Source organism: Balearica regulorum, chromosome 7, assembly GCF_011004875.1.
Source record: "Balearica regulorum gibbericeps isolate bBalReg1 chromosome 7, bBalReg1.pri, whole genome shotgun sequence".
In the NCBI taxonomy this organism is placed as follows: Eukaryota; Metazoa; Chordata; class Aves; order Gruiformes; family Gruidae; genus Balearica; species Balearica regulorum.
Window position 1 is genome coordinate 22,756,834 of NC_046190.1, and position 24,020 is coordinate 22,780,853.

The 24,020-nt window shown below is 48.1% G+C and overlaps 1 protein-coding gene across 1 annotated transcript in view; it reads right to left on the reverse strand.

Annotated features, from left to right (window-relative positions):
* The window catches only part of LOC104631627 (uncharacterized), a 31,909-nt gene extending 17,613 nt beyond the window's left edge, over nt 1–14,296 (reverse strand). Inside the window, exons 1-2 of the mRNA XM_075758489.1 lie at nt 13,815–14,296; nt 3,193–4,043 (exon numbers count right to left, since the gene is read on the reverse strand). Coding sequence (XP_075614604.1) covers nt 3,193–4,043; nt 13,815–14,073 — 1,110 coding nt within the window. The 5' untranslated portion in view covers nt 14,074–14,296. The remainder of the gene's footprint in view (nt 1–3,192; nt 4,044–13,814) is intronic.
* Between the last annotated feature and the right edge of the window lie 9,724 nt (nt 14,297–24,020).

Here is a 24,020-nt window from a genome sequence, read left to right on the forward strand (position 1 = left end):
CAGCACCAAAATGCTTGTGAATAACAGGAAAGAGAGGGATCGTGCGGTATATTTCTGACGGCTCCACCCTGCTGCCCAGGAGGGGCTGCGCTTGCTGATAGCTTCTGGTTTCCTCTGAGCAGCACGCACAGGCTACGGGGCTGACCATCATGGGTCGCCCTATCCTTCCCCTGAACTGTACCACTCTCTGTAGAGAAGTATTTTGACTGCTTTGGCACAGGATAATTAGCACTGTGTGAATAATGTTTTTTTTCATTTAATGACGACAATGCTCCCACCCTCTCTCTTGTTCTAGGGGTATGGGCTCACTTTAAATGTAAACTTTATGGAGTGTGAGGAAGTGTTTGCAAAGCAAAAGCATCAAAAGCTATGTATCTTCAAACTGACCCCAAACACTTAATTTGACTTAAAAGGAAATGCTTTTATTTAGGCTTCAAAGTTCTTTCACTTGTTGTTTGACAGCTTCCACTTTCTTTCATCTTTCTAAATGTAGGCAAATTTCAAAATAATGACAGTTCAAAACAGAAGATCAGAAAGCTTTGTTTAAGGAATGCCAGACTGAAATGATTCGATGTATATTTTCAGCCAAAGCCATTCACCAAACGAATCCAAACAGTCAAAACATTTGGTCCTTTCCAGTCTCTCTTTTTCAGCATTTTCCTTCCTGTTCTCTTGGAAGTGGCCTCAGCAGTGAGGGAGGTGAGGAGGACATCAAGGAACATCCTCAGCCGGAGACTGAATCCTTGCTCAGCTGTGGTGTTCCGGCAAGTACAGTGCCATTGGCATTGCCACAGCCAGCTGGGCTGGGGAATCTCAACTGCTCTCCTGTTACTTGAAAATTATATTCCCAAAACCAGCAACAGAATTGAGGAAGTCGCTGTCACCTATAATTAAATAATGCTTTCACCTGGCGTTAAATAAAGTTGCAAGAGTGCTTACATTGGCTTATATTAACGTGAATTTAATGCAGCAGGAATTGATTCAATGGAACAATTTGGTTTGCCATGTTCTTTGCCAAGCAGAGTGGGAATACCTTGTACTGGCCTGCTGTCTTCCAGACAACATTGATTGCATTTCCAGGGGTATCTGAGTCCCTGAGATGACATCAAAGAAGAGATTGGCTCCCAAGTGCCATGTTGTATCTTGGACAGGTTACAGGCAAATGTGAAAACCACACAGTAAGTCTGGAGCAGAGCCTCAGCTGGTGTGAACCAAGATGCATCTATCAGCCGTATGGGCAGATTGAGTGGGTCTCACTCCATCCTGCCTCTCTTGCATGACAATGAGGACACATCAACCTTGTGCAGGTTTGGTGAGGGCAGAAGGCTCTGCAGCTGCTGGAGGCTGTCCCTGTGCTCCGAGGCACACAGCGCAGAGCAGCCGCAGGGCTGTGCAGCAGCCATGGCCATTTCTTGCCCCAGCCAGGCTGGGTGCTACCTGGCATCCCAGCAGTTTGAAGAGTGCTGCTCTTGAGATGCAGCAGCCTGGAGGTGCTCTCTGAAGAGGGGCAAGCTTCCCCAGCATCTAGGTCACAGCTGTATTTATACAGCTCGAAAAACAAACAAAGAAAAGTGCTCTGGGGCACAGAGCTTTAGCACTCAGCCAGTGAGGATATTAAAAAGGAGGTGAGATAAGCCACCAAGAGCTTCATTTCCTCTTCAGCTTCTTTCTAATTTATTCTCTTGTTTATTTAAATGCTCTGCTTTGGGAACTGAGGGTCTATTTCACAAAGGATTTAAAGGAATTTCATGGGCAGCCAGAGCTGTCAGACAAGACCAAGCTGGCTGCAATCCCTCTGGAGTGCAACAGAGAAATCAGGTAACTTTTTATAAAGTCGTCTTGTGGTCAAACTCTCCTGCTCTGGTCCTTTGTTGAACTCTCTGCCAAAAGGCCAGGTCGCTGACTGTTGGGAACTGTGCAAAAGAGACATCTGTCTTCTGCTGTGTGTGAGACAGCTCTGGGGAGGAAGAGGCTGCTCAGCTGGATCATGTGTTGCTTGTACTGCCTCGATATGCAATGTTAACAAAGATGGGCCATCTCTGACCTTCCTCACTGCTCAGAAGGGTTTGGCAGGCTGGAGAGGAAGGCCATCGCCTGATAGTTCAGGGCTCAGGCAGAGGTCATGGTGAAATTATATGCATAGCACACAGCACTTGTCACTTGGCTTCCTCCCACCCATCTCCCGTTCCAATTCATCACTATTACTGCAATGAACGCCCTGAAAAAAAATCCCCGTTATGCACTTTGATGTTTTTTGTGTGTCTGTGTGACCCTCTTCGCCTAGTCTGCCCTCTCCTTTCCCTTCCCTCATGGGGCTCTTTGGTCTGTCTCTCTTTCAAGAATCAGCTCCCCAGTTAGATCTTTCTGTCGCTGGTTCGCGGAAGCCACTGCAGCGGGCAGGCAAGGCAGCGGTCTGTCTGTGTGTCGGCAGCATGGGGCTTCAGGCAAAGCACTGGGGTGAGTGCTGGCCAGCATCTGCTATGGGAGAAGGTACACAGAAGGGTTTTTTATCCTCCTGTCAGTCACATGGTGTATGCAGCAAGGGGGAAAGAGTAGGAGAAGCTGCTGAAAAAATGTCTTTGTAGTTCGGTCAGTCTCAGAACACAGGAGTTTCCATCACACCTGTGCTGGAGGGTTAAAATGGTATCTCCAGCCCAGCAAAGATTTGAATTTGTGCTAGTTCCCTGTTCACTCATTATTTGAGAGAGCTGGCTCAAGAGGACAGGACAGGCCAGGACAGGAAGGAGCTACCCCTTAGACAAGTTCTTTCCAAACTTCAGCACCCCAACAGCAGTCCAGCCGTTCCCAGAAATGGGAATAACCGGACCTTGAAAAAGAAATTATGTTCTGATCCTTGTTCCATGTATCAAAGGATGATGAATAACTTCATAATCTTCATTTTAAGACCAGAATCAAGTCCACCCTCTAATTTAGGGCTTTTCTAAGCATCAGATCTCTGTGAGCCATTAGACATCCTTACCCAGACTCAATATATGTGAATTACTTCAGAATTTCACTGCTATGAAAAGAGCTCTTAAAAATAAATTGCCAAGATTTGCTGCTTACAACAGTTTCAGGTGAGATCTTCTAACTCGCACGGATGTGTCCTAGTGCACAATAGATGATAGGACTTGAACCCTAACAAGTATTTGGACAGGCCTAGCTATAAGATTCACTTTAGGTGTTCCTTACCTCACTCAGTCTACAGCATTCATCCATGTATTCGTCCAGACTGTCACTTGTGGGGTACTTTTTCAGCTGCTGTCCATGGATCTGAAGGTCCTGCATGCTGCCAAAGTTCTCAGGGAAATCGTCAGCAATTGTCTTTGGCTCTTCTATGGGAGCTGGGGCAGGAAGAGTGCTTTCCTTGGGAAGGTCCATCTCTGGGCTAGCGTCCTTTTCCAGAGATTGCCTTTTGCTTTGGTCAAAATGTTCATCGGTACTTTCTTCCTGACAGACACTGAAGTCTTCAAGGGAAGCTGTAGGACCCTGCACAGCATCTGCCTCCTGGCTGTAGTACTCAGCTTGCTTTTCACTCTCTGGATCTTGGTGGCTAACTTTTCTGGCATTCTCTTTGCATGTTCTCATTATCAGATGGTCAATTTCTGGAGAAGAAGAGGTGCTAAGCACGCCTGAGTCACAGAATGAGTCTCTGCTGTGAAGCACAAAGCTCTTCTCTGAACCTGTCGGCGTTGATGGAGAATTAGCCCCGCTTGGCAATTCAACCCCCGAGTCCTCGGATTCAAATTTGGAGAATCTGTGAAGTCGGCACTTGGACTCGAAGGCACTGAGGTCAGGCAGCGTGGCTACGTAGTCTGTGCTTGCCGGGGCATCTGCATAGTCTGGATCTGCCGGTGCAGCCGCTGCATTCGGATTTCCCTGGCAGTCTGGTGGGAGGCTGGCGCCAGGGAGATGGGATTCTTCTGTGCGGGCTGTGTCAGCTGGAGCCTCTGGGATTAAACCTGGGTTTTGGATTCCTTCATTGCTCAATATCTTCATATGTGTTAGCACGACTTTGTCCTCAGCAGGCGGGGTCGTCTTACCTGCTTAAAAGAAAACAAGTAGAAGGTCACAAAAGGCTACAAAACTCAGTGCATAGTGCATCGCCCGAGGGATGTGAAATGTAAAACTGTCCATAGCAAGGTGGCAGAGGGGGGCAGCCCTAATTAATTTTTCTTGAGCTATATGATGCTTTCTTGTAGGCTTTGCTACAGCAGAAGTGTTGTGTTTCATAGACCCAGAGTCCTTCAGGAGGAGTTATAAATGCACACAGAGTTCTGATTTAGTAGATAGGTAGAAAACAACATATGTAGCCAGATAACTTTTTAGTGATTATCTGTATATAGATGCAGAGAAGTACATGTTATTTCAGCATGATAGACATTAAGGCTAAAATATTTCTTCTGATTAAATGTATTCTGAACCAGCAGAAAAAAGGGTAAAATGAAATCTGTCTTTCTGTAGACTTCAGTGAATTTGAGGTTGCAATGAGAAATTTGCAAACTGTTTGGTATTCTCTGCACACATATGGGTGACGAAAAGCCAGTACTGATAGGAAAAGCAAACGAGGCACTGTAGATCTTTTTCACTCACGGTATGGTTTTAGCTATGAAGTCATTTCTTTAAATGAACTCTTACCTTCTTTGTGAAGAGAAAGAACATGGGGGCAGCTTTTTCATGAGCTTTTTGCTCACGCACAAAGAAGACTTGTTTTCTCATCGCAGTTATTTCACACGGTAATGTGGTAGAACAGTCTCTGGATTGATCTACAGAAGTTGAAGATCTGCCCCCAGGTTTTCTTACTGTTTTTCTGAATCTAACATTTCACAGTGCAGACTTCTGGTTCACACTGGGATGAGAGCCAGTGTGAAAACTCTGCATCTATCCTTTAGCAAACTGCAAATCTCAGCTCCAAATCCATCTGTTCATGGATTTTGGACCAGGCATTGCTGCAGTACAAAACTTCAGTTTCTCTGCTATCTTTTCCCTTCTTAATGCCTGACCCAGAGCAGCTCAGAGGGCTACAATGCATACACTTTTCAGGAAATCTTACTTCCTACTTCATTTCCTTTCATTCTCCTCTCTTCCTTATTTCCTTTTTGTCTGACATCAAACCAGCAGCTACTTCACAAACTCACTCCTGGTAACGTAACTGTCCCTAAGACAGGAGGAAAGCCTGGAGTCCCATCACCAGCAGTAGAGTGAGTAGGGCTCCACTGTGCAGCCCTCCTTCACAGTAACCCCTAAAACTCCCTCTTTCAGAAATTACCTGTTTTCCAGCCTTCCCTCCTCCAGGTTGCTTTCCGCAATATCCACAGACAAGGGAGACTTTTACTCATTAAAGCCAAGCTAGCTATTACATGAATTATTTTCTATTTTATTTAAATTCCTTCTATTTGATCTTAAGAATTTATTGAGATAACACTGAAACATGCCCTTTACTGTCCATAGGCAGCGATCGATTTAATATTTTACACTGGATTTTCAAAAGGGCTGTCTAATAAATAATCCCATCTGATGGGCTTTTAGTGGCACTTGGGCACAGTGCTTATAGCCCCCTGTAGATTTTGTTTATCATATACAGAATTGCAACTGCCTCCCTTGGCAGGATTCACAGCTGTCTCTCCACTGTAAAGAGCCACATTTGGGACAGTTAGTGCCAGACCGCCAGCAATTCAAAACCAGAACATGGCTGTGGTGGGCGATGAGAGAAAGGCATCGCCCACGGAAATGTCACAGGACAGCTCATCAGGAGCTGCCTGTGCTGGGCTGGGTAACTCTTGGGATGAGCACGATGGACCCTGAACTGAGGACAAGGAATAGGGAGCCTGCTTTGCAGCTTCACGTGCAGCAAAACACCACCTGTAAGAGGGAGTGCGGTGCCAGGTCTCGGAAGGAGGAGGTGGAGCTGAGTAGTTTCTGATTTGGAGTGAAGAGGATCTACCTGCTCAGCTGCAAACGCCTCTCGGCAGTGAGAGGCAAAGCGTTGTATCTGCATGAAAAATAGGTGGCTAACAGGCTCTTCTGATGGCACATCACCACCACTAAGAGTCAGGAGGAGAGCAGTTGCATTGCTGCACTTTCTTTTTAAGAACAAATCATACAGCTGTCACTCTTACCAGGAATTACTATATGCAATGGTAGTCCCTTCCTGCAGATTCTGATTGCCTTCACTTATTAATCATGCCATGCTTTCCTTTGATTGGAGATTCACTGTCTTTCAATCTGCCCCTTTTTTTCTTGCTTAACCGGTTTCACCCTGGCCTACACAAATATTTCTTTGTCTGAAATCAGGAAGCAGCATATTAAAATGAGGTTGTGCTGCTTACAGAGGAGATGTCAGATGCTTTAATTCATATTTTTTATGAGTATAAAAGCTACAACGTGTACCAGAAAGTTTGGCTGGAGTAGAAAAAATAAAAAGGTGAAGAAATCTCTGACCCCCTGCATGAGGGTCGCCTTGATGCCAACAACTCAGTGCTGAGAAAGTTCTGTGCTGTGGACAACATGGTCCTTCGCTTTCCCCATCCTGTGGCCACTAGCAACTTTGAATGGTTTCACAACAATTTCTTGTTTATCTGTTCTAGGCTGCAAACCATTGATCTCAGCACTGGCAGGTCCCAGTAACCACAGTGTTTGAGCATTTCTGATTTATCCTCCCAGCCCCTTGTGATGATGCAAAATGTTATCATCCCCCCTACCACAAGTTCAGAGTGGATGCAAAGGATGGCAGGATTTTGCAACACACCTAGGCACCGCATCCTCATTCATTCAATGATACTTTCCCATGGTCAATGAGGTCACCTGTGCTACAGTGGAGAGATCTCCCATGATTAAGGCAGTGACCTGAAACTCAAGTTTTTCTTGCTGCACCTCACTGAGGGAATAGTCTCTTCTTCCTCTCTGTTGACTGGGTTATGGAATCCAAACCATGGGGCTTCTAAGCAGCAGATTGTTTCTGCTACAGATCTTGAAAGAGGCATAAAAAAATGCTCAGCTCTTTCAAGCACATTGCCAACAAACACCAGGATGGTGCAATTAAAGCTCATCTGTGCAATTACAAAAAAAAAAGTGAACCAGACCCTCAGCTGCTATAAATTAGCTCATTACCAGGCTCCTAATGGAGTTGTGTTAGCTACTCCTGGCTGAGGACTTGCCTGTAAGTGCTTTGTACAACAATACCAGGGGGCCAGAGCAAAGTACGGAGGATGGACTCCTGCCTGGTGCTGGAGGGAGTGTGCTGCAGGGGTATGGTTGCAATGCTGTGCCAAGGCTTCTGAAAGGAGGTGTGAAGAACTTTGGAGAGATAAATGGTGGCATTAAGGTTGGTAAGATGTATTTACTTGTGCTGGAGGCCAGCCAAGTTTGACACTGCTGCTCCTGGGAAGTCAGCCAAGACATTTTTTTGTTATTGTTGTTTTTTGTTTCCCTTCTCCTGGATTGGTTTTCCACACTCCTTCTGGGGTCACCATAAGGTACCAAAAGATGCTGCTTTCAGACAGCTGGCTGGGACACTAATATGGCTGTAGGGCAGGGAATGGAGTTGTGTATGCATGCTTGGGAATCAGTATAGCTTCTCACAGTATCTTTGGCAATATGTGCCCAGGCCAAATGTTGTCTCAGTCTAACTTGTGCCGCTTGCCTAGTAGCCCTCTCTAGTGGGATTACAGAGCTGTATAACCTCCTAAGAGCAACAGGGTTCCCTGGGTTGTAATAAAAGCCTGTAACTGATGGTGACTGTTTATGTGTAACCTTGGGTGAGTTGCTGGACTTACTCTACAACTGTACAGGCACAGGAAGACTGCTTCCCATCTCATGGGGAGGTGGTAACAGTGAACTAACTAGTATCTGAAGGTAATTAGTAGGGAGTGAAAGGAATTGATGTGTCCCAGCTAAGTCTCTAGAATTTTGCTTTGCTTCATTTCTGAATTGCTTTCTAGGATACTTCTCTGTTGGCAGTTAGCAAAGCCTAACAGAGAAGCTTAAATCCTTCAAAGGCAAATACCTGCCCATCAGCTCCTGTCCCCAAGGCTTTCTTTTTCTCGGAGTTTTAAATCCAAATGTATTTTTCCTGTTGCACAATAACTAGCAGCTGCTTGGGCACAGCCTAGTGCATTAATATAGAGATTTCTGACCTGAGGAAGGAGGGCAGATATCTAAACATGAAATCGCTTTCAAGCAGTTTCTTTATCCCAAGTTGCGTGCACTCAAACGACTGCCCTAGCAAAATTCCCAGGCTTTCCCAGTCCTGCCCAGGCCCAATTCCTGCAAAAGCTCCCACCTTTCTAGTAAAACAAGCTAAAGTCTGTATTCAAATCCCTGTGCTCCAAAGCACTGAAATCCAGGTCCATTTTTTTTCTCTTTTGCATTTATGCCTGTGGCTCACAGCCACGTTTCATTGGCAATTCTTTCAGTATGAGCCCTGTTAAGCTCTGCTACGTCCCTGAGAAGGAGTCCTTGGCCTCTGATGTACTGACTCAAGTGTCATAGCACACAGTTTTCTGATGCATTGGCTAATGGAAAGTACTGGTGGTGGGAAGAGGCCAGGCTGGCAGCGGGATGAGTGCTGCTAGTGGCAGTACAGAGCTATACTATACCATACAGTGCTGCCCTGTGCTGCTCCCCTCCCTTCTGGTTGGGTCCTACTGTCTTCTCAAAATGTTCACCTTGATTTGCAGGCTGTTTGGTACGGGGACAGTCTCTGTTAAATATGTGCACAATGACTGGCAAAACTGGAGCTAAAGCTTTACTTGTCTCCTGCTCTTGTGTTACAAGTGATAGCAGCGTTAGAGCCATCGCAGCCCTTTGCTTGTCCCCAGAGCTGCCGCAAGGTTCATGTGCACAGTGAATCCATCTGCGGTGGGTGGTGCTGCCGCGGTTATGCGGGGTGGCAGTCCCAGGGAGAGGCACAAGGTGAGCAGTCCAGAGATGCTCAGAGTGCCTATTCCTATCCCTACTCCTGTCTATCTAAAACATGCAACACCCTCTAGATTTAAGTTCAGAAAACCTGTACTTTCCACCTGTAGCGTGCTACAAGAACAAAGCACCAGACACAAAGGGCATAACTAATGACTTGGGTTGTTGGAGTAGCAGAGATTTTGCTCAGCTGCCCTGCAGAGGAAGACCAAAGTCAAACCCCATCACTCCTACCAGTCTGCTTAACCCTGAGCACAGGAGCAAGATACATGTGTAAAGCCCCAGAAAAGGTTTTTCAGCATCCCATAGAGGACCCCCACAGCCTGCCTAGCAGCTCCAGCTGTGCCAAAGGATTAAATCCTGTGCCATGCAGGGCAGGTTCTGTGACGGGGCTGTGGCCTTCAAGTAACAAAAAGATGATCATCAGCTTTTGAAGAATCATTAGGCAGCAGTGACTAGTGAGCTGGAGTCAAACGCGTGACCTAGAAATGAAAGGCTGCCTTTCCTATTCAGTCTTTGCATTCCCTCATTTTCCTTCCTTCCTTTATAAGAAGTCTTCCTTTAGTCCTCTCACTGCGACATGTTCTCTAACACCACTGGCAGTACAGCACAGGTGGTATTTCCCTTTCACTGCAAAGAGGGGATTTTTTTTTTTTTTCTTACCAATGATGAGGTCTTCATTTCCCAGCATTTAAGAGAAAAGGGGTCACTTCCTTTCTGAAACAATAGGCATTTTTTGCTGCTGACTCTTCCCCCATATGTGCTGAGGGGTGGAGCTGGGTGGTGGGGCTGTGCACCTCCTTCTCAGCACTACCCCCAGCTGGCCCTCATGCAGAGCACACAGGAGCTGTGTCACTTTCCTAGCTGGGCAATGGCTGTCCCCTGCATAGTCCTGTGGGCACGGGGAGTCGTTGCATGGGCAGGACCCCAATACTTAGAAGAACTAGATTACTCTTATGCTGCCAAAAAAACCCCCAAACAACCCAACAAACAAACAATCCTCACTCAAAAAAATATCCCAGCAACCGCTACCAGCTGACCCTTGGGGAGGGAAATCTATTTCCACAGAGCTTGGCCATGGACTTCTACGGGGTGAGGATCTCCCCACTTCCTGGTGCTTTACAGGCCTGTTGAAGACCTGATCCCAGTCCTGGTGATGGCAGGGGTGCTGCTTGGTACCAAGTTTCTGCAGAGAATCTGCCTTCCCAATGCCTTTCAAGCAAAGCTGTGAGCATGCTGCTGTACCTGGGGCTGCCCAATCTGAGCAAGGGCATCTCCTATACAATTAGGGCAATCATGAGCCTAAGAATTTCCAAGGGAAGCTTATGGAAAGGTCTTGTGTCTTCAGTGCACCAGTTACAACCTCTGTCTACAACGGCAGAAACTTGTGAAGGAAGGCTTGAAAATCACTGTCATAGAAGTGTTGTTTTTTTTTTTTTTTTAAACTGGAATTGTGACTGAAAAATTCATGTTTGCAGAGGAACACACTCCCATGTGGTAACAGAATATTTGCATGATAGACCTAATTCTCCAAATTTCAATTTCTCTAACTGGGGAACTGAAATGCATGTGGATTTCATGGGAGTATATATACAATTTGATTTGCTTGAAATGTTGAATGCAAAGGAATAATTACGACAAAGCTGAGATCTCGAACACTCCTTGGAAAAAAAAGCACAAAGTTCTTGGATTGTTTGGTGATCTCCAGTCTCGCTGTTAGTTAAGTGTGTGACATTCCTCTGGATGATAGTTTAGTAATATAATGTGACCAGAAATTTTATAGATTCCCCCATAGCTGTGGCTGGTAATGATAAATCCATATAAAATAGAAGCCCAGAGAAAGATAACAGGGTTCAAGGACTCCAACTGAGGAGGCATTCATTGCTTTAATATATATGTTTTAGAAGAGGAGGAGATAATTATAGCTTTTTTCAGGCATTTGAGGAGGAATGAGAGGGAGATTGATTGTTTACTGATGGATATAGTTGGGTGAACTAAAGAGGAAATGGATTTCCAAGAGGAGAGGCCACTTGACATTTTTACAGCTTGCTTCTATTCATTCTGAGTGACCTGTGAAGTTTTTGAAACAGAGCGACAGGTCTGATAGATTAGTGACCTCTGGCAGAAAGTCCTGGAGCACAGCAGGTCCCCACAGACCACCTGGTTTATCTGAGTTACTTGTGTAGGCTGGCAGTCACCAGTTGTTAGTCCAACACCTGACCTTGCGTGTAGCACCAGCTAAAGCGCCTCTCCCACTCGTTACTGAATTTACCCTGCAACTTATCTCTTTGGATATACAGCCCAGAGGGAAAACCAGGCCAAAGATAATTTCGGTGCACAAGGATCTGTGCCCAAGTCCTCCCTACTCTGCAACATAACCACTCCTGGGGTGGGGGAGAAGCTCAGTTCCCACAGTCACCTGTGGTACTTATTTGTGAGACTGTCAGGGAGGTGACAGCTCTCGCTAAAGACCTGCAAATCCTCCTCCTCCTTGGAAATTCCTGTGTGCTCCTTCAGGAGAAGTGTTCAAAACATTAAATAAAAGAAATGGTGCTTTCATGAACAGCCCTGTAAAATAGCAAAAGATTATTTGGCACACAGCTCACTAATGTGTCTGAGCAGAAAATGAAAGCAGAAACAAATATACCACACCTTGGCAAAAACTGTCTAATTTAGGAGATCTTTCCTTGCACATCTGATTTGCAGGCTGCCTTGTATTGCAAAGGAGTATTCAGCCAGAAACAAACAAGGAGACAGGAGGCCCTTTGCAAGGATGGAACTTGCCCCCCAGGGATGACAGGTATGTAGTAATTCAGGTTTTATTGCCTATAATAAGCTTGGATAAACAACTGTTCAATATCCCCACAGACCAAAGCCATTAAGACCCCAGTGCTTCAGCCAAAGGAACTCATGAATTGTATCCAAAAGGTCACTGTTAACCAATTCTTCATGTGCAGTCGTTGCTATCCCTAGGCAAAACCCCATAGAGATGCTTCTGCTCAAATAAGGTAGCAGTGGGCAGGTGTAATCATACTCTTTGGTATGTCTGAAATCTTTTATGGTTGCAATGAGTGTGATGACAATTTTTGGGTTTGTTGCTATTGCTGGGGCCACACAAGGACCTTGGTGAGACAATGAGGAGAAGGAGGTAGTGATGCAGGGATCCAGCTTATAGCCCTGTTATTGAGCTGCCACTTTTTTTTTTTTTAAAGTTTGGTTTATATTCTTTATCTTAAGCTGCATTTGGAGATGCGACTTTAAAGTCCCTGCTACAAAGCTTACAAGAAACAGCACATTCTTGGCCCTTTCTGAGTAGAGATGGGGTCCAAACCAGGACACAAATAATATTTGGTGCCTCTTTCCGGCCAAGGTGATTAGGGAGTGCTGTCCCTGTTTCTTATTTGGTGAAGTTCTAGCTGAATCTATTTCTGATTCCTCAGTGCTCCATGTGATAAGTCTGTACCCCCACCAAAGCTGCCACCTACCCCTACAATGATATTGCTCTGTCTGGGTGGTGAGGGACACTTCCATGTGGAAAGGCAAGCTTCCTTTCCCCCTCCTAACCCTGCCATCAGGCTTGTACTATATAGCTTGAGGGAAACAAGTTCACGGTCAAAATTACATCCAGGGAAAAACAAAGAGCAGTTTCCACCATACTATAAAATGGCATCTCTTCAAACACTCTCCACATCTTGTGGTGATGCTGGAGTGCTCTTGCAGCAGCACTGCTCTAGAGCCCTTCATGTCATTGGGTGAAATGCAGCCTTCAGACCAAACCCAGGCAGAGGAACATGTTTCAGCAGCCCTTGCTAGCTCAGTGCCCAGCAGTTACCTACTGGGGCATCTCAGAGAGGCTCCAGCTCGCACCAACCTCTGAGCAGCTGCCCCAGACCAGAGAGCTGGGAAGCACAATCCCAGCTGTGAGTGCCTGAGCAGATGCCCACAAACATGGCAGCTTTGATGACTCTGCAGGAGCTGCCTGCACTGCAGCAGTCCACGGAGGCAGGAGTTGAGCATACAGATGGGAAGTCAGGACCACAGGAGGCATAACCATTCCAACAGTGTTTTGCAACATCTTTATGATCCTGTTATTGCACAGCACGCTACGCTTAGACTCTGGCAAACCCTGTCTGTAGCCACCTCCATGCCAAGCAAACCAATGCAGTGCAGTGATGTTAACAGAGACAGAAACTGCAAATCTCATTTACAGCTGGCACAAGCCAAGCTGAGGGGTAAGCATGGGTGTTAAGGGGATTCTGCTACCTGGGGCTGGTGATCTCAAAGCCTGCAGCACAGGCTAAGGAATAAAACATACCAGACCTATTGTGACTGAAAAAGGCAGTCTGAGACCACGTCATTTGTTTGGGCAACAGACTTAGAAAATTACAAGTGATCTGCTGTAGGTCCATAGCTGCCTTCCCCGCCTGGGTCGCCTCAGCTGCGCAGAGCAGGAGGGACCAAATAAAACGGCTCAAACTCAGGATGATCCCTGTTGGATGGGGACGTACCAGCCTAGAAAGCGATCCGATATGCATTGCCAGCGCAGCGACAGGCTGAGGGCAGACCCGACCTGCTTCACGTTAGTGCAAACGCCGAGTGGTACCGGCGGGACAGCGTGCGCACAGCCGCTCGGATGCGAATCCCGTTTTCACCCTTCCTGCTCCCATCCTAAGCAGTTCGCCTTCCTTCACGCACAGAGCGCTCGGAATCACCGCGCTCCCGCCTCTCCTGTTGTTCTCTACCCAGCCATTCCACGCTTACAAATGCAAAATAAACTCGTTTTAAGAGGGGAAACGAATCGGTTCCTAAAGCGCGATCCTTCCCCCCGCCGGCCCCGGGGCAGGAGCTGACCGGCCGGAGCGTGTGTGTGTGTGGGGGGGGGTTTATTGCAGCCTTACCTGCGTGGGGGCAGAGGCAGCCGGAGAGCAGGGAGCGCAGCATGGGGCCGGGGCGGCAGCGGTGCGGTGCGGGCAGCCCGTCCAGCGGAGCGGGCTGGGCTGGGCTTGCTCTAAGTACCGTCTGCGCGGCCGCTGAGGGGAAGGAAGGGGGTGGCGGAGGAGCGGGTTTGGGGAGGTGTACCGGGAGCCCAAGGGGGGCGGTGGACTCACCTCTTCTCCAGGGCGCTCCCAGGGTGAAGCTCCGGTGCCAGCTGAACATCCCGGCAACAGCCGCCCTCAGGGGCGGGCGGGGGACGGGGCTGCCATCGCCGCCGGCCCTCCCCGGGCTGCTGCGCTTCCCCCGGCGGGCGAGCGGGGCCGGGGCCCGGGCTAGGGCATGGCGGGGGCTGGGGGCAGCGCGGGCTGGGGGCAGCGCGGGCAGCAGGCAGCGCTGCTGGCGCGGAGGCTGCGGAGCGGCGGGCGGGCGGGCGGCCAGCAGTGACTTATAAAGGGAGCAGCCCAGAGGAATGCATCTCCTTTGGCTGATAAGCCGAGATGCCTGGAGGGGTTTGAACTACCTTTGCAACTCCCGGAGGAGAGAGGGGGAGAAAGGAAAAAAAGGGACGGGAGAGAAGAGAAAGAAAAATATTTCAGCACTTGCATAATGTCAATAAACAACCCCCCTCTAAAGCGGCAGGAAAGGAAAGGCTGGAATGTTTTGGGTGGGGAGGAGAGTGGGTTTGGTGGGTTTTTCTTCTTTTCAGTTTTTTTCTTTACTTAAATCGCATGTTTCGTGTTCATAATGCAAAACTCTCTCTTGGTTGTAGCTGGGGCTGTGGGTAAGATGGAGAAGCGGCAGGACTGTCCCAAATGCAAGCTCCCACGGGCAGGTTTGTGGTATCACCTCACTGGAGTGAACTCCAAACATGCCGACCAGGCATGAAAAGCTCTGGCATGACCTGGACATGGCTGCCAGAGTGCTGCCTTGGGAAACATGGGAAATTACTCCCAGGCTAGGTTTAAGCAATACAAGCTCCCTACAGTCAACTGCCCTGTAACCTATACAAGGTCTCTGCTTGCTAAGAGAGCACCAGTCCTTGTGTTACTCTCCCATCCAGACTTCTGCTGACTTGAGCACTGTCAGGAGAAAATGTGCTGCTCCACCAGTTAAACCGGCCTAATTCTGTGGACTTCAGCTGTCCACAGGATCAGCAGCCCCAAGGAGACCACAGAGAGCCAGTGGGTGCTACAGCCCTGCTACAAATGCCATGAGAATGCCAGGCAGGAGGGGAGCTGTCAGAGGACATCCAGTCCAGCTGCCACCTCGCTCTGCTCCCCCAGCTGCCAGTCAGTCCTCCTGTGGGTCTACAACAAACACCATGGGCCAGGTGTCAACTGAAGTGAATTGACTTTTTGCTGTAGCAGTCACTGGAGTTTGCTGATTGGCACCAGCCACAATTTAAACACAGGGTATTTAATTGGCTCCTTTTCCCCACCACATTGCTCTTGTATTTAGTTATTATTTTATTGCTCCCAAACTCATGTCATCCAACAGAAGGCATCCTTCCTCCCTAGCCTGTGAGATTCGTTATACTGCTTCTCCCCTTGCCTCCCACTGCAGTGGGATAGAGTGTTTGTGGGCTGCACCCAATTTACTTGCAGCACTCCAGGCACTCATCATGCACCCTGTGCCCGCTTCTGTTTTTCTGGGAAAGCCAAAGAGGCTTGTGTCCAGGGCTGATGAGAAGGAAAGCTATAAATTCTCTTGGCGAAGGAGGTCCCTATTTCTTGCACTGAGACAGTCTGAGGGTGAGGAGGAGTGTGCATCGCTGTGGTTACTGCTGTGTGTGTGCTTGGTGCGCAATGTGCTGCCATGCTCTACCCATGCTACCAGCCCAGGCTCACCGTCTCAGCTCCCCGCTGCAGTGGGCAGACTTAAATTATTAGAGTAGCAGAAGGGTAATTCACAGGTGCCTTAGCACGAATTCAGTAGCACTGTTAGCAGCCAGAGGAATTCTGGGGACAAAGTATTACCCTCTCACCTGTGGCTCTGCTGCCCATATACCATTGCACACTCCTTTCTTCTGCCATCAAGCTCCATTGTTTTGTACACTGCTGAACAATATACTCCTATACTACCCAGAGGCTTTTTTTTTTTTTTTTAAATAACTAGTTTGGAGAAGGAAAAAAAAAAGCTACTGTGCTGATGTTTGTATATAGCTGTTACTCAAAGTGCTCTGAAATGCATCTAATTTGTAGTGAGCAAAATGTTTGATGCTGTCAGAAAACTAGGTTCCTAAGGACAGTCTCAAGCCGGATGTTTCTAAGCTCACTTTACCCCCTCGTGTTCAACAAATGCTTGGGGCCAACAGAAATTACTGTCTTACCAAAGTATAATAAATAAAAGAACTCAGTGACAGTAAACTTTTTGAACAAGACTAAAACATTCTCTGGAATGCACACAAGCAAGTGCTCCAGCCCTGGGCTAGGGCAAAACCTGGAAAGAAAATGGCTGGCAATGAGCGCAAGATTTTAATGCTCTAGGTACTCTCACAAGAGGGTATGTTTGTGTGTATGAAACTGATAATTAATATTGGAAGTGCCCTGTGTTGACACAATATGTGACAGTGTTTAGAGTCTAGAGGGCCCCACAAAGCTGTCATTAGGTGTTGTACGTGATTATTTTTGTCTACACTTGAAAAGTTTTAGTAGCATAACTGTGTTTTATGTATTTTTTCAACTCAGGTTTATTGGCTGTATTAGCATCAAAATGTTGTACACCTGAATAGCTTAGCATTGGATCAGAAAAAAAGCTATAGCATGCTTAGGACTTTTATTCCAGCATAAATGCATCTACTTGAAGGGAGATTTTACCATTTTGTGGTTGTATTATTAGCAGCAGTGAAACCTTCCAAAGGGTGGACACCACTGATTCCAGCCCTCACCAAAACCAGCCCACGAGCAAGAAACGAAAGTGGTGTCTGCTTTTGGTGTCCAGACTTGAAGAAAGTGCCGAAAAGGGAAACTGATTGTTAATGTACTTTTGTGTAAACCTTGTGAACACCCTCGACATGGGAAAGGTCATATCCCCTCTGTACAGAAATATATTGAGCCCAGTTGTTGCTGTAGTGCAGTGAGAAAGGAAGGATGCTTCTATCCTGCAGCTTTGTCTCTTGTCTGGCAGCAAGAGTTTGCCAGGTCTCACCATTTAATTGGGAGTTTTGAGACAGGCTGACTGTTCTTCCTTAAAGTCCAGCTTGTTAGTGAGGGGAGAGTGGGGCACTGGGGCCAAGCTGTGTGCTGCTGTGCTGGGCACAGAGCACGAGGACGGGGAGGAACCAGCCAGGCAGGGAAATGGACCTGCTTCAGCCACAGGAACAGCCTGGCCTGAGGACTGGCTCCATGTTACCAGGTGCCCCGTGAGGATGCTGTGGGTTTTGGCACATGCTACATCTGCCCTTTCCCCGCAGCTGGCTGTCCTCGTGCCGGGGCTCCTTCCCATTGAGTCGTGTACTGACAGTGTGGGATGGGTTCTCCAAATTGCAACCGGGCAGGAAATTCCTTCTTGAGCTGCAGAGGATATAACGGGAAAAGGAAAAACCTCTTAGTCAGCATCAGCTTCATTTTTGATGGATGCATCAATTTCCTCAGCCATAAGAAAACTCTCCACCCAAAGAAGTCTCCAAGTGGGGAAAGCTGTTGTGTCTCTGGATCCCCTGGGCATACAGCTGCATCCTATCTTTCTTGTCACCTTTGTAAGACTTGGGGCAGATGGGAAGCAACTTCAGAGCAGAGGGTACTTCCCTACTGCAGAGAAGCCAGGCACGAGCTCACAGGGAGCTGCTCAGCCTTTGTGCCAGGGAGGGTGGGTGAAGGTGCGTGGCAAGGTCTGTTTATAGTGCAATTCCCAAGTTAGGCACCTGGAAAGCAAGAGAGATACATTTAGTGGTGACTCCTAAAACTATACGGGCCATTGTGCTGTTCCTTCATGCCCCCATTACTACTGTACACTACAGGGGTTGAAATCACCCCCAAATCTTCCATAAAAGTGATTGCTACAGGGTCCATTGAGATGCTCTGCAGTCGCAAAGGAGGATGCCTGTCAAATGTGAGCCTTGCTTCAGCAAACTCCCCCAGAGCCAAATTGCGCAGCAGCAGGACAGAGCCCTGAGCGTGTGCAGCCCTGCATGGGTGAGCTCTCCTGGCTGGGACAGGTGTTCCTCTGCTGTTTGGCTTTAGGCAAGTCCCCTGTGCAAATAACTTCATCTCCTTCTGCCGCAGCTTGTCTGGCAGAACAGGATTTTTGTAAGTAGTTTCAGGTCCCGTCGTCTTTAAGTTGTGCAGCCCCGAAATCACAGGATTTCTCATGCATGTAAAAGGCCCCTCCACCTGGTGTGAAGTATTCGTGGTGACGAAAACCACATTCCAATATTGTTGTCACTGTGGTTTTCACACTGAAGCACACAATGAAATAACTGTCAAACTTTCATCATATGTATATATTAGACCTCATTTTCTGTCCCATTCCCTGACCCCTTAGTTAAAGGCCAGATCTGGACAGGTTGCTCAACTGCCTCCTGGTTTAGTTTGTACACCTGCAGTGTGGCGCAAAAGAACCCTGTGCAATGTGATCACCTCCTTGACTCAAATACGTTTTCTTTCATTCTGGTACAAGCAAGGTTTTGGGATGTAGCTGGCAAAGAGACATTGGATCTGTGTGACAGCCTGGAAAAAAGGGGGATATAATGTCGTGCTGCAGGAGGGGCTCCCTATCAGCAGAGAAAGGACAGGGAGGGAATGGCCTGTGCAGCAGCCATCTGCGTTGGCTTGGACCTGTCCCTGATGGGTGACTGTAAGGGGTTGCCCTTTGTCTTAGGTTTTAGCTACCCTTGCCTGATCAGCCATGCCAGCGGTACTGTATCAATCTCATTTAAGCAAGGACTGGCAGCATCCCCTGCATGAGGGTGTGCAGTGCTGCCCCAGGGAGGGTGCTGCTGCCACAGGGCTGTTGCTTTGCAGAGCCCCACGCCGGGCAGCGCACCTGTATGCATGGCTCGGGGAAGCCCGCACTGCCACAGCCAGCACCCCTCGCACAAGGGCCTGGTCAAGCAAAAAAAAAAAAAAAAAAAAAAAAAAAAAGGGAGGGGGGTTGTCAAAGAGGAAATGCATGATATTTGCGTTCCTGTAGACGGAAGTTTCCAGAAGACTCCGGTTTCCTGTGAAATGGTGCTCCTGCTAACTTGGCAGTGGCCTGCACGTGTACAGATTGTCCAGGTGAAGGTTTGGGGTTACAAAAGAGGAAGTTGTTTTACTGCAGTGCCCTTACGGTGCAAAAAAAAATAGCTTGCTGGGGTAGCAAGCAGCTCTCAAGTCTGCTAGCAGTAATGTGTTAACCCCTGCGAATCTTATCTTGCTCCAGACACTTGTCTTAGTCTAGATATATTTCAGTTTTTGCTCTTTACTCAGGGAATCTGATAAATGCACCAAATACTCAAAATGAGCAAAGCCTGTCTGTACAAGCAAAGCCCCTTTGCATTTTCTCTACCTCTCATATGAATGCTGCTGCCCCGAGCGATTCCCCAGCCACAAAGCAGGGGAGAAGGCTGCCACCCAGCTCAGCACCTACTGCCCCAATTCTGCTTGCTGATGTGTCCACCAGCCATTCCAAAGAAGGCTCAAATGCCAGGTGTGGTTTGGGTCCTGGAGCAGGTGAGTGGTCCCAGCTCCTCCCTGCTGGGAAAGGAGCCCTGGTGGGAAGAAGCTGCCTAGCACTGTGCCGTGGGGAGATGGGGCCGGTGACTTGCCAGGCACGTCACTTCTTTGTGTGCATGATGGAGACACCTTTGTGCTTACTGAGTTGTGCTGAAGGGACCTTTGACTTCAAAAGCTGTTGCAACACATGCTTAAACTCAGGTAGCTGCTTTCTAACTCTCTGGAGTCAGCACAGTCCCCCTTGCTTTCCTGTGGATTACCTGCCCTGAGGGTCCACACCTTTCCCAGCCAAGGGACAAGCTGGCATACCTCATCAACACCTTCCAAAGGCATGCTGCATTGTGCTGTGCTGCGTTGGCTGCTTTCTGGGTTATGGCTCAACCCAAACTCTCTGTTTTCCTCCTGTGATGCTGCAGCCTGGCCGGTGGCATGAAACCACAGAGCTTTTCATCAGCTCTTCCTCCCCCCCAGCATACCTGCACCCCTCTCTGCCAGTGGTTTTGGTTTGGATGTCTGAGTAGGTGGGTGCCAGGGCTCAGCCAGGAGAGAAGCATGTCTGCCTTGGGATGGGATGGGCAGCAAAGCGGTGGTGGGCACCTTGGGGCCACAGAGCATTGGGGCAGATGGGCAGGAGTGGAGGAGCAGAGGGGAGTGATGCCGGGGAGCTGGTGAGGGGCAGGAAAAGCAACAGAGGTGCTTGAGGAGCAGCGGCAACCCCTCGGGAAGGAAGGAGGGAAGGAAGGGTGGAGGCTGAGCTGGGTTGAGGACAGAGGTGCCTTGTTTTTCTGCTGGGACCTTGGTGTCTTGGGGGTGCCACGGGGTTTCTTCAGTGGCCCTGACAAAGGACAAATCAGGCCCAGGGGCATTCTGCTCCTGGGCTCTGCTGGGGGTCATTGCCCTCCTCGGGGGGTGGTGGTGGGGGTGGGGCAGAGTCCAGTTTTGCTGCACTGCCTTTATTTCTATGATTCTTTATCTTCATGACGGAGGGCAGCATCTCCTCCAGCTCAGCAGCCCTGGGCTCAGTCTCTCTGTGGGACAGTCCTGATAGGTGCTATGGGGTTACTGTGAGGAGCACCGGGGCACTCTCCTGTCCCATTTCACATACCAGCATCTGCCCTTCGTGCCAAGCAGCGGTCAGCACCCCGCACCAGAGCCCTGCTGTTGCAGAGGCAGTCTCGGTGCCGGCCTTGCTCTCCTCGCACCGCCTCACAGGTAACACCAGAACAGATGGATGGGGAGTTTTAGGGCATCACAGCCTCAGGAGCAGAAGTCGTGTGAAGGTATCTGCCTTGAGGAGCTGTGCTGCTGCCTGGCTCCTGGGTCCCTGGGGGCTGTGAGCTGCGCCCAGCAGGGAGCCCGGGCTCTGCCATCTGTCCAGCTCACAGCATCCTCCAGAGCTGGGCCAAGCTTTGTCCCTGCTCCCATAGGTCCTTTAACAAAGACCATCCCACAGGAGTGAGCAGCAGCACTGCATCCAGCCTCACATCTGTGTGTGCACGTGCTGGCCTGAAAATACAGCGTCAGGGCAGGGCAAGGCACGGGTCACGGCGTGGCAGCATAGCGCAGCAGGGCTGGGTGCAGGAGCTCTTCCCCTCCGCAAAGCCCTGGACGAGCACACTGGAAGTGCTGCATAGTTTCGTGCTGTGGTAAAACTAGATGAAAATCCAGGGGACCGTGACAGAAAAGACCACAGGGCATGAGGGAAGGGTCAGGGAGTTTCCCACTGTGAAATCAGGTGAAAAGATGCTGATGAGGAACTCAGAAGAGCAGTGTTCTTGACCTGGGCCTCCCTTTCCACCCTCCAAGGTGTTTGCAGCCCCTTGAAGCTCCAGCCAGGCCTGGCCCTGGCCTGTTTCTCTATCCCCATCACCACTCTGCCCGGTGCAGAACAACGGGTACCCTCCGCCCTTGCTCGGTCTGCTGCCGGGAGGCAGCCAGGCTGGGCAGGGTCTGCCAGACATGCGCCAGCACCATGTCCTGGGCCGGAGCTGGGGAGCAAGAGTATCCAAGAGCATCCCTCAACCTGTTTGTTTCTTTGCTTTTTATCCTCAGAGAATCCCAACAGCTGTGAAAGTGCTGCTTAAACCTTGCAATTAACAGGGCTGAGGGTTTGGCAATCTCTGCCTTATTTACCTTGTTGCAAATATTGCACCATTGTAAATGCTGCAGTTGCTTTAGTTTGGAAATGCTGCTCTCAGTTTAGAGCAATTTGTTTCAGTGAAGTGCAAGAGAAGAGTTACATGTGACTTGCTAAATACATCACCAGAGTTTAAAGCAGTATAAATAGCAATTTATGAGATCTTGGGCAATTTGCATTGCTTTCCCTTGAATGTATGTGAACACATCAGTAGAACTAAATATTTCTCTTGTGTAGCAATTTAATTAGAACTGATTAAAGTAAACATGTCCTGAAGGTTTGAATATGATCGCAGCACTGCATTATAAATGTCATTTTGATTAAATAATGGCTTCTTTGCTTGAACAGGATAACTATCCACCCAAAACACAGAGTTGAAACTTTAGTTAATAATAAAACTCCCACCAACTTCAATAGAGCTATATTTCACCTTAATTGTACTCATAATTACACTTTCATAGTTTGATTACAGAATTGACTGCTTCCCGCTTGGAGGGGGTATACATTGTTGTACATGTCCTACAAGAAACTGGGAACTGAGGACTGTTGGCATGCGGTACATGAGGCTGGGCTCAGGAATGAGACGATTTGCCCCATCCAGTGAAATGATGTCCTGGAAGTGACAGGAGCACTGAGAGTTGCCACATGGGCTCTCACTAAAGAAGATACCATAAGATTAGCCTGGAGCAGCAGTTGTGGGTTCCTGTGGATCTGGCTGCTCTGGTATTTGGGAGAAGTAACTGAGGAAAGCAGACTGACTGTGAGTAGGTTTAAATATGCTGCATGAAACCTAACCTCCACAGGAAAAGTATACAGGGGCTTCCCAGGCTGAAAAATGTTGAAAACAACTGTCCTTGATGAGCAGATAGTGTTCGGTAGCCAAGGACCTGTTTGGATAACCACAGGACATACTTTACAAATAGCATCTGTTTCTGCAAACCTGCTGTTTAAAAAAATCTCTTGCTGAAGCCAAATCAATGCTCTTTTATTTGTGTACAACTCTGATATCCAGTCCTTGGGTGTGTATTTCCTCTGGACATCCCGGAGGATATCTCTGGCTCCACTGTTTGTGAACTGAAGTTGGTAACGTGACTGTGGACCTTGCGCCACGGTCTGCGTACATGACTGTGTGCAGCAGCAGATGGATGCTGCTGCTTGGCCCCGCATCTGGCACCCCCTTCGCATAGTGGAAAGGGCACAGGAGCTCAGATTTGGCACCAGCACTGAGGTGCTCTGCCTCCTCAGCACATTGGTTCAGTGCTCCGCGCTTTTCATCTCCTTACCTGGAAAAAGGATGTAAAGGCATTCTCCTTTGTAAAGCTGCCCGGGCATTAAAACTATGAGTCTGTATTAAATTGGGTGTTTCTGTGAGCAATAAGTGATCATGGCTGTCTAGTTTAACAAAAGCAAGTTCATCATAAAGAGGCATTTTTTTTCCCCCTCCAAACTAACCCCAAAGCAGAGCTCTTCTATGTCCAGATGGGAAATGCCAGTGATATGTTCATATTCCCTCTGTTCAGGTCTGGTCTAAGTCTACCAAAGAAAATTAAATACTACCAAGGACTTTCAGGGGTTGGGACTAGGACCTTTGTTATTTTTATCTTAGCAGTGCTACTTGTGTTTTTATCTATAAAACTCGGATTCTCTTTGTGTGCTTGTTTAGTGTGGGATGAATGGAGAGTCTGCTGTTTTACTGCAGACTTCCCTGTGCTTACTAATTTAAGACTGCCGTTCAGACTGAAATTTCCAGGTTGGCTCATGATGAATCTGTAGTCTATATGCAGCGCTTGAGAGATATTTCCGTATCCTGAAATAACCAGAGGCTTGTGATACACCACTTCATGACTCTGCGGTGCTCTGCAACTCACAGGATGGAGGACAGATGTCACTAAAACAGTCACTGCACAACAATCCTTCACTGAAAGCAAATACAATTGAACTGATGAGTTAAGACATGCAGGTTTCCATGCCAGGTAAAAATAATGGGCATATGCATTTTTAGTGGATTTGTGTAAGGAGAGCTTTCTTTGGTGCCTTCCACAGAGTTCCTGGTAGTGCTTTTAACAACAAAAAAAAAGAGAATGAGAGCGAATACTGACCTCCAGTTGACCCAGTTGCAGTCCGACAGCACAATTTGCTTCCTCCTGAGTTAGTTTTAATGTGAAGGAACAAACAAGGACACAATAAAATATTGTCCCAAGTTTGGAAACTGAATCAGTCAAGTCCCAATCCGTCAAAATCAGCAGCAGGTGGGGGTTAGACTTACCCCTGCCCGATAACCCATATTCGTGCAGGCTGAGAAGGCAGCAGGAAAGGAGGAAGGGCTGCAAAGGGCTGCAGAGCAGATTTCAGGTAAGCCTGGCTGCCAGGGAGGCACT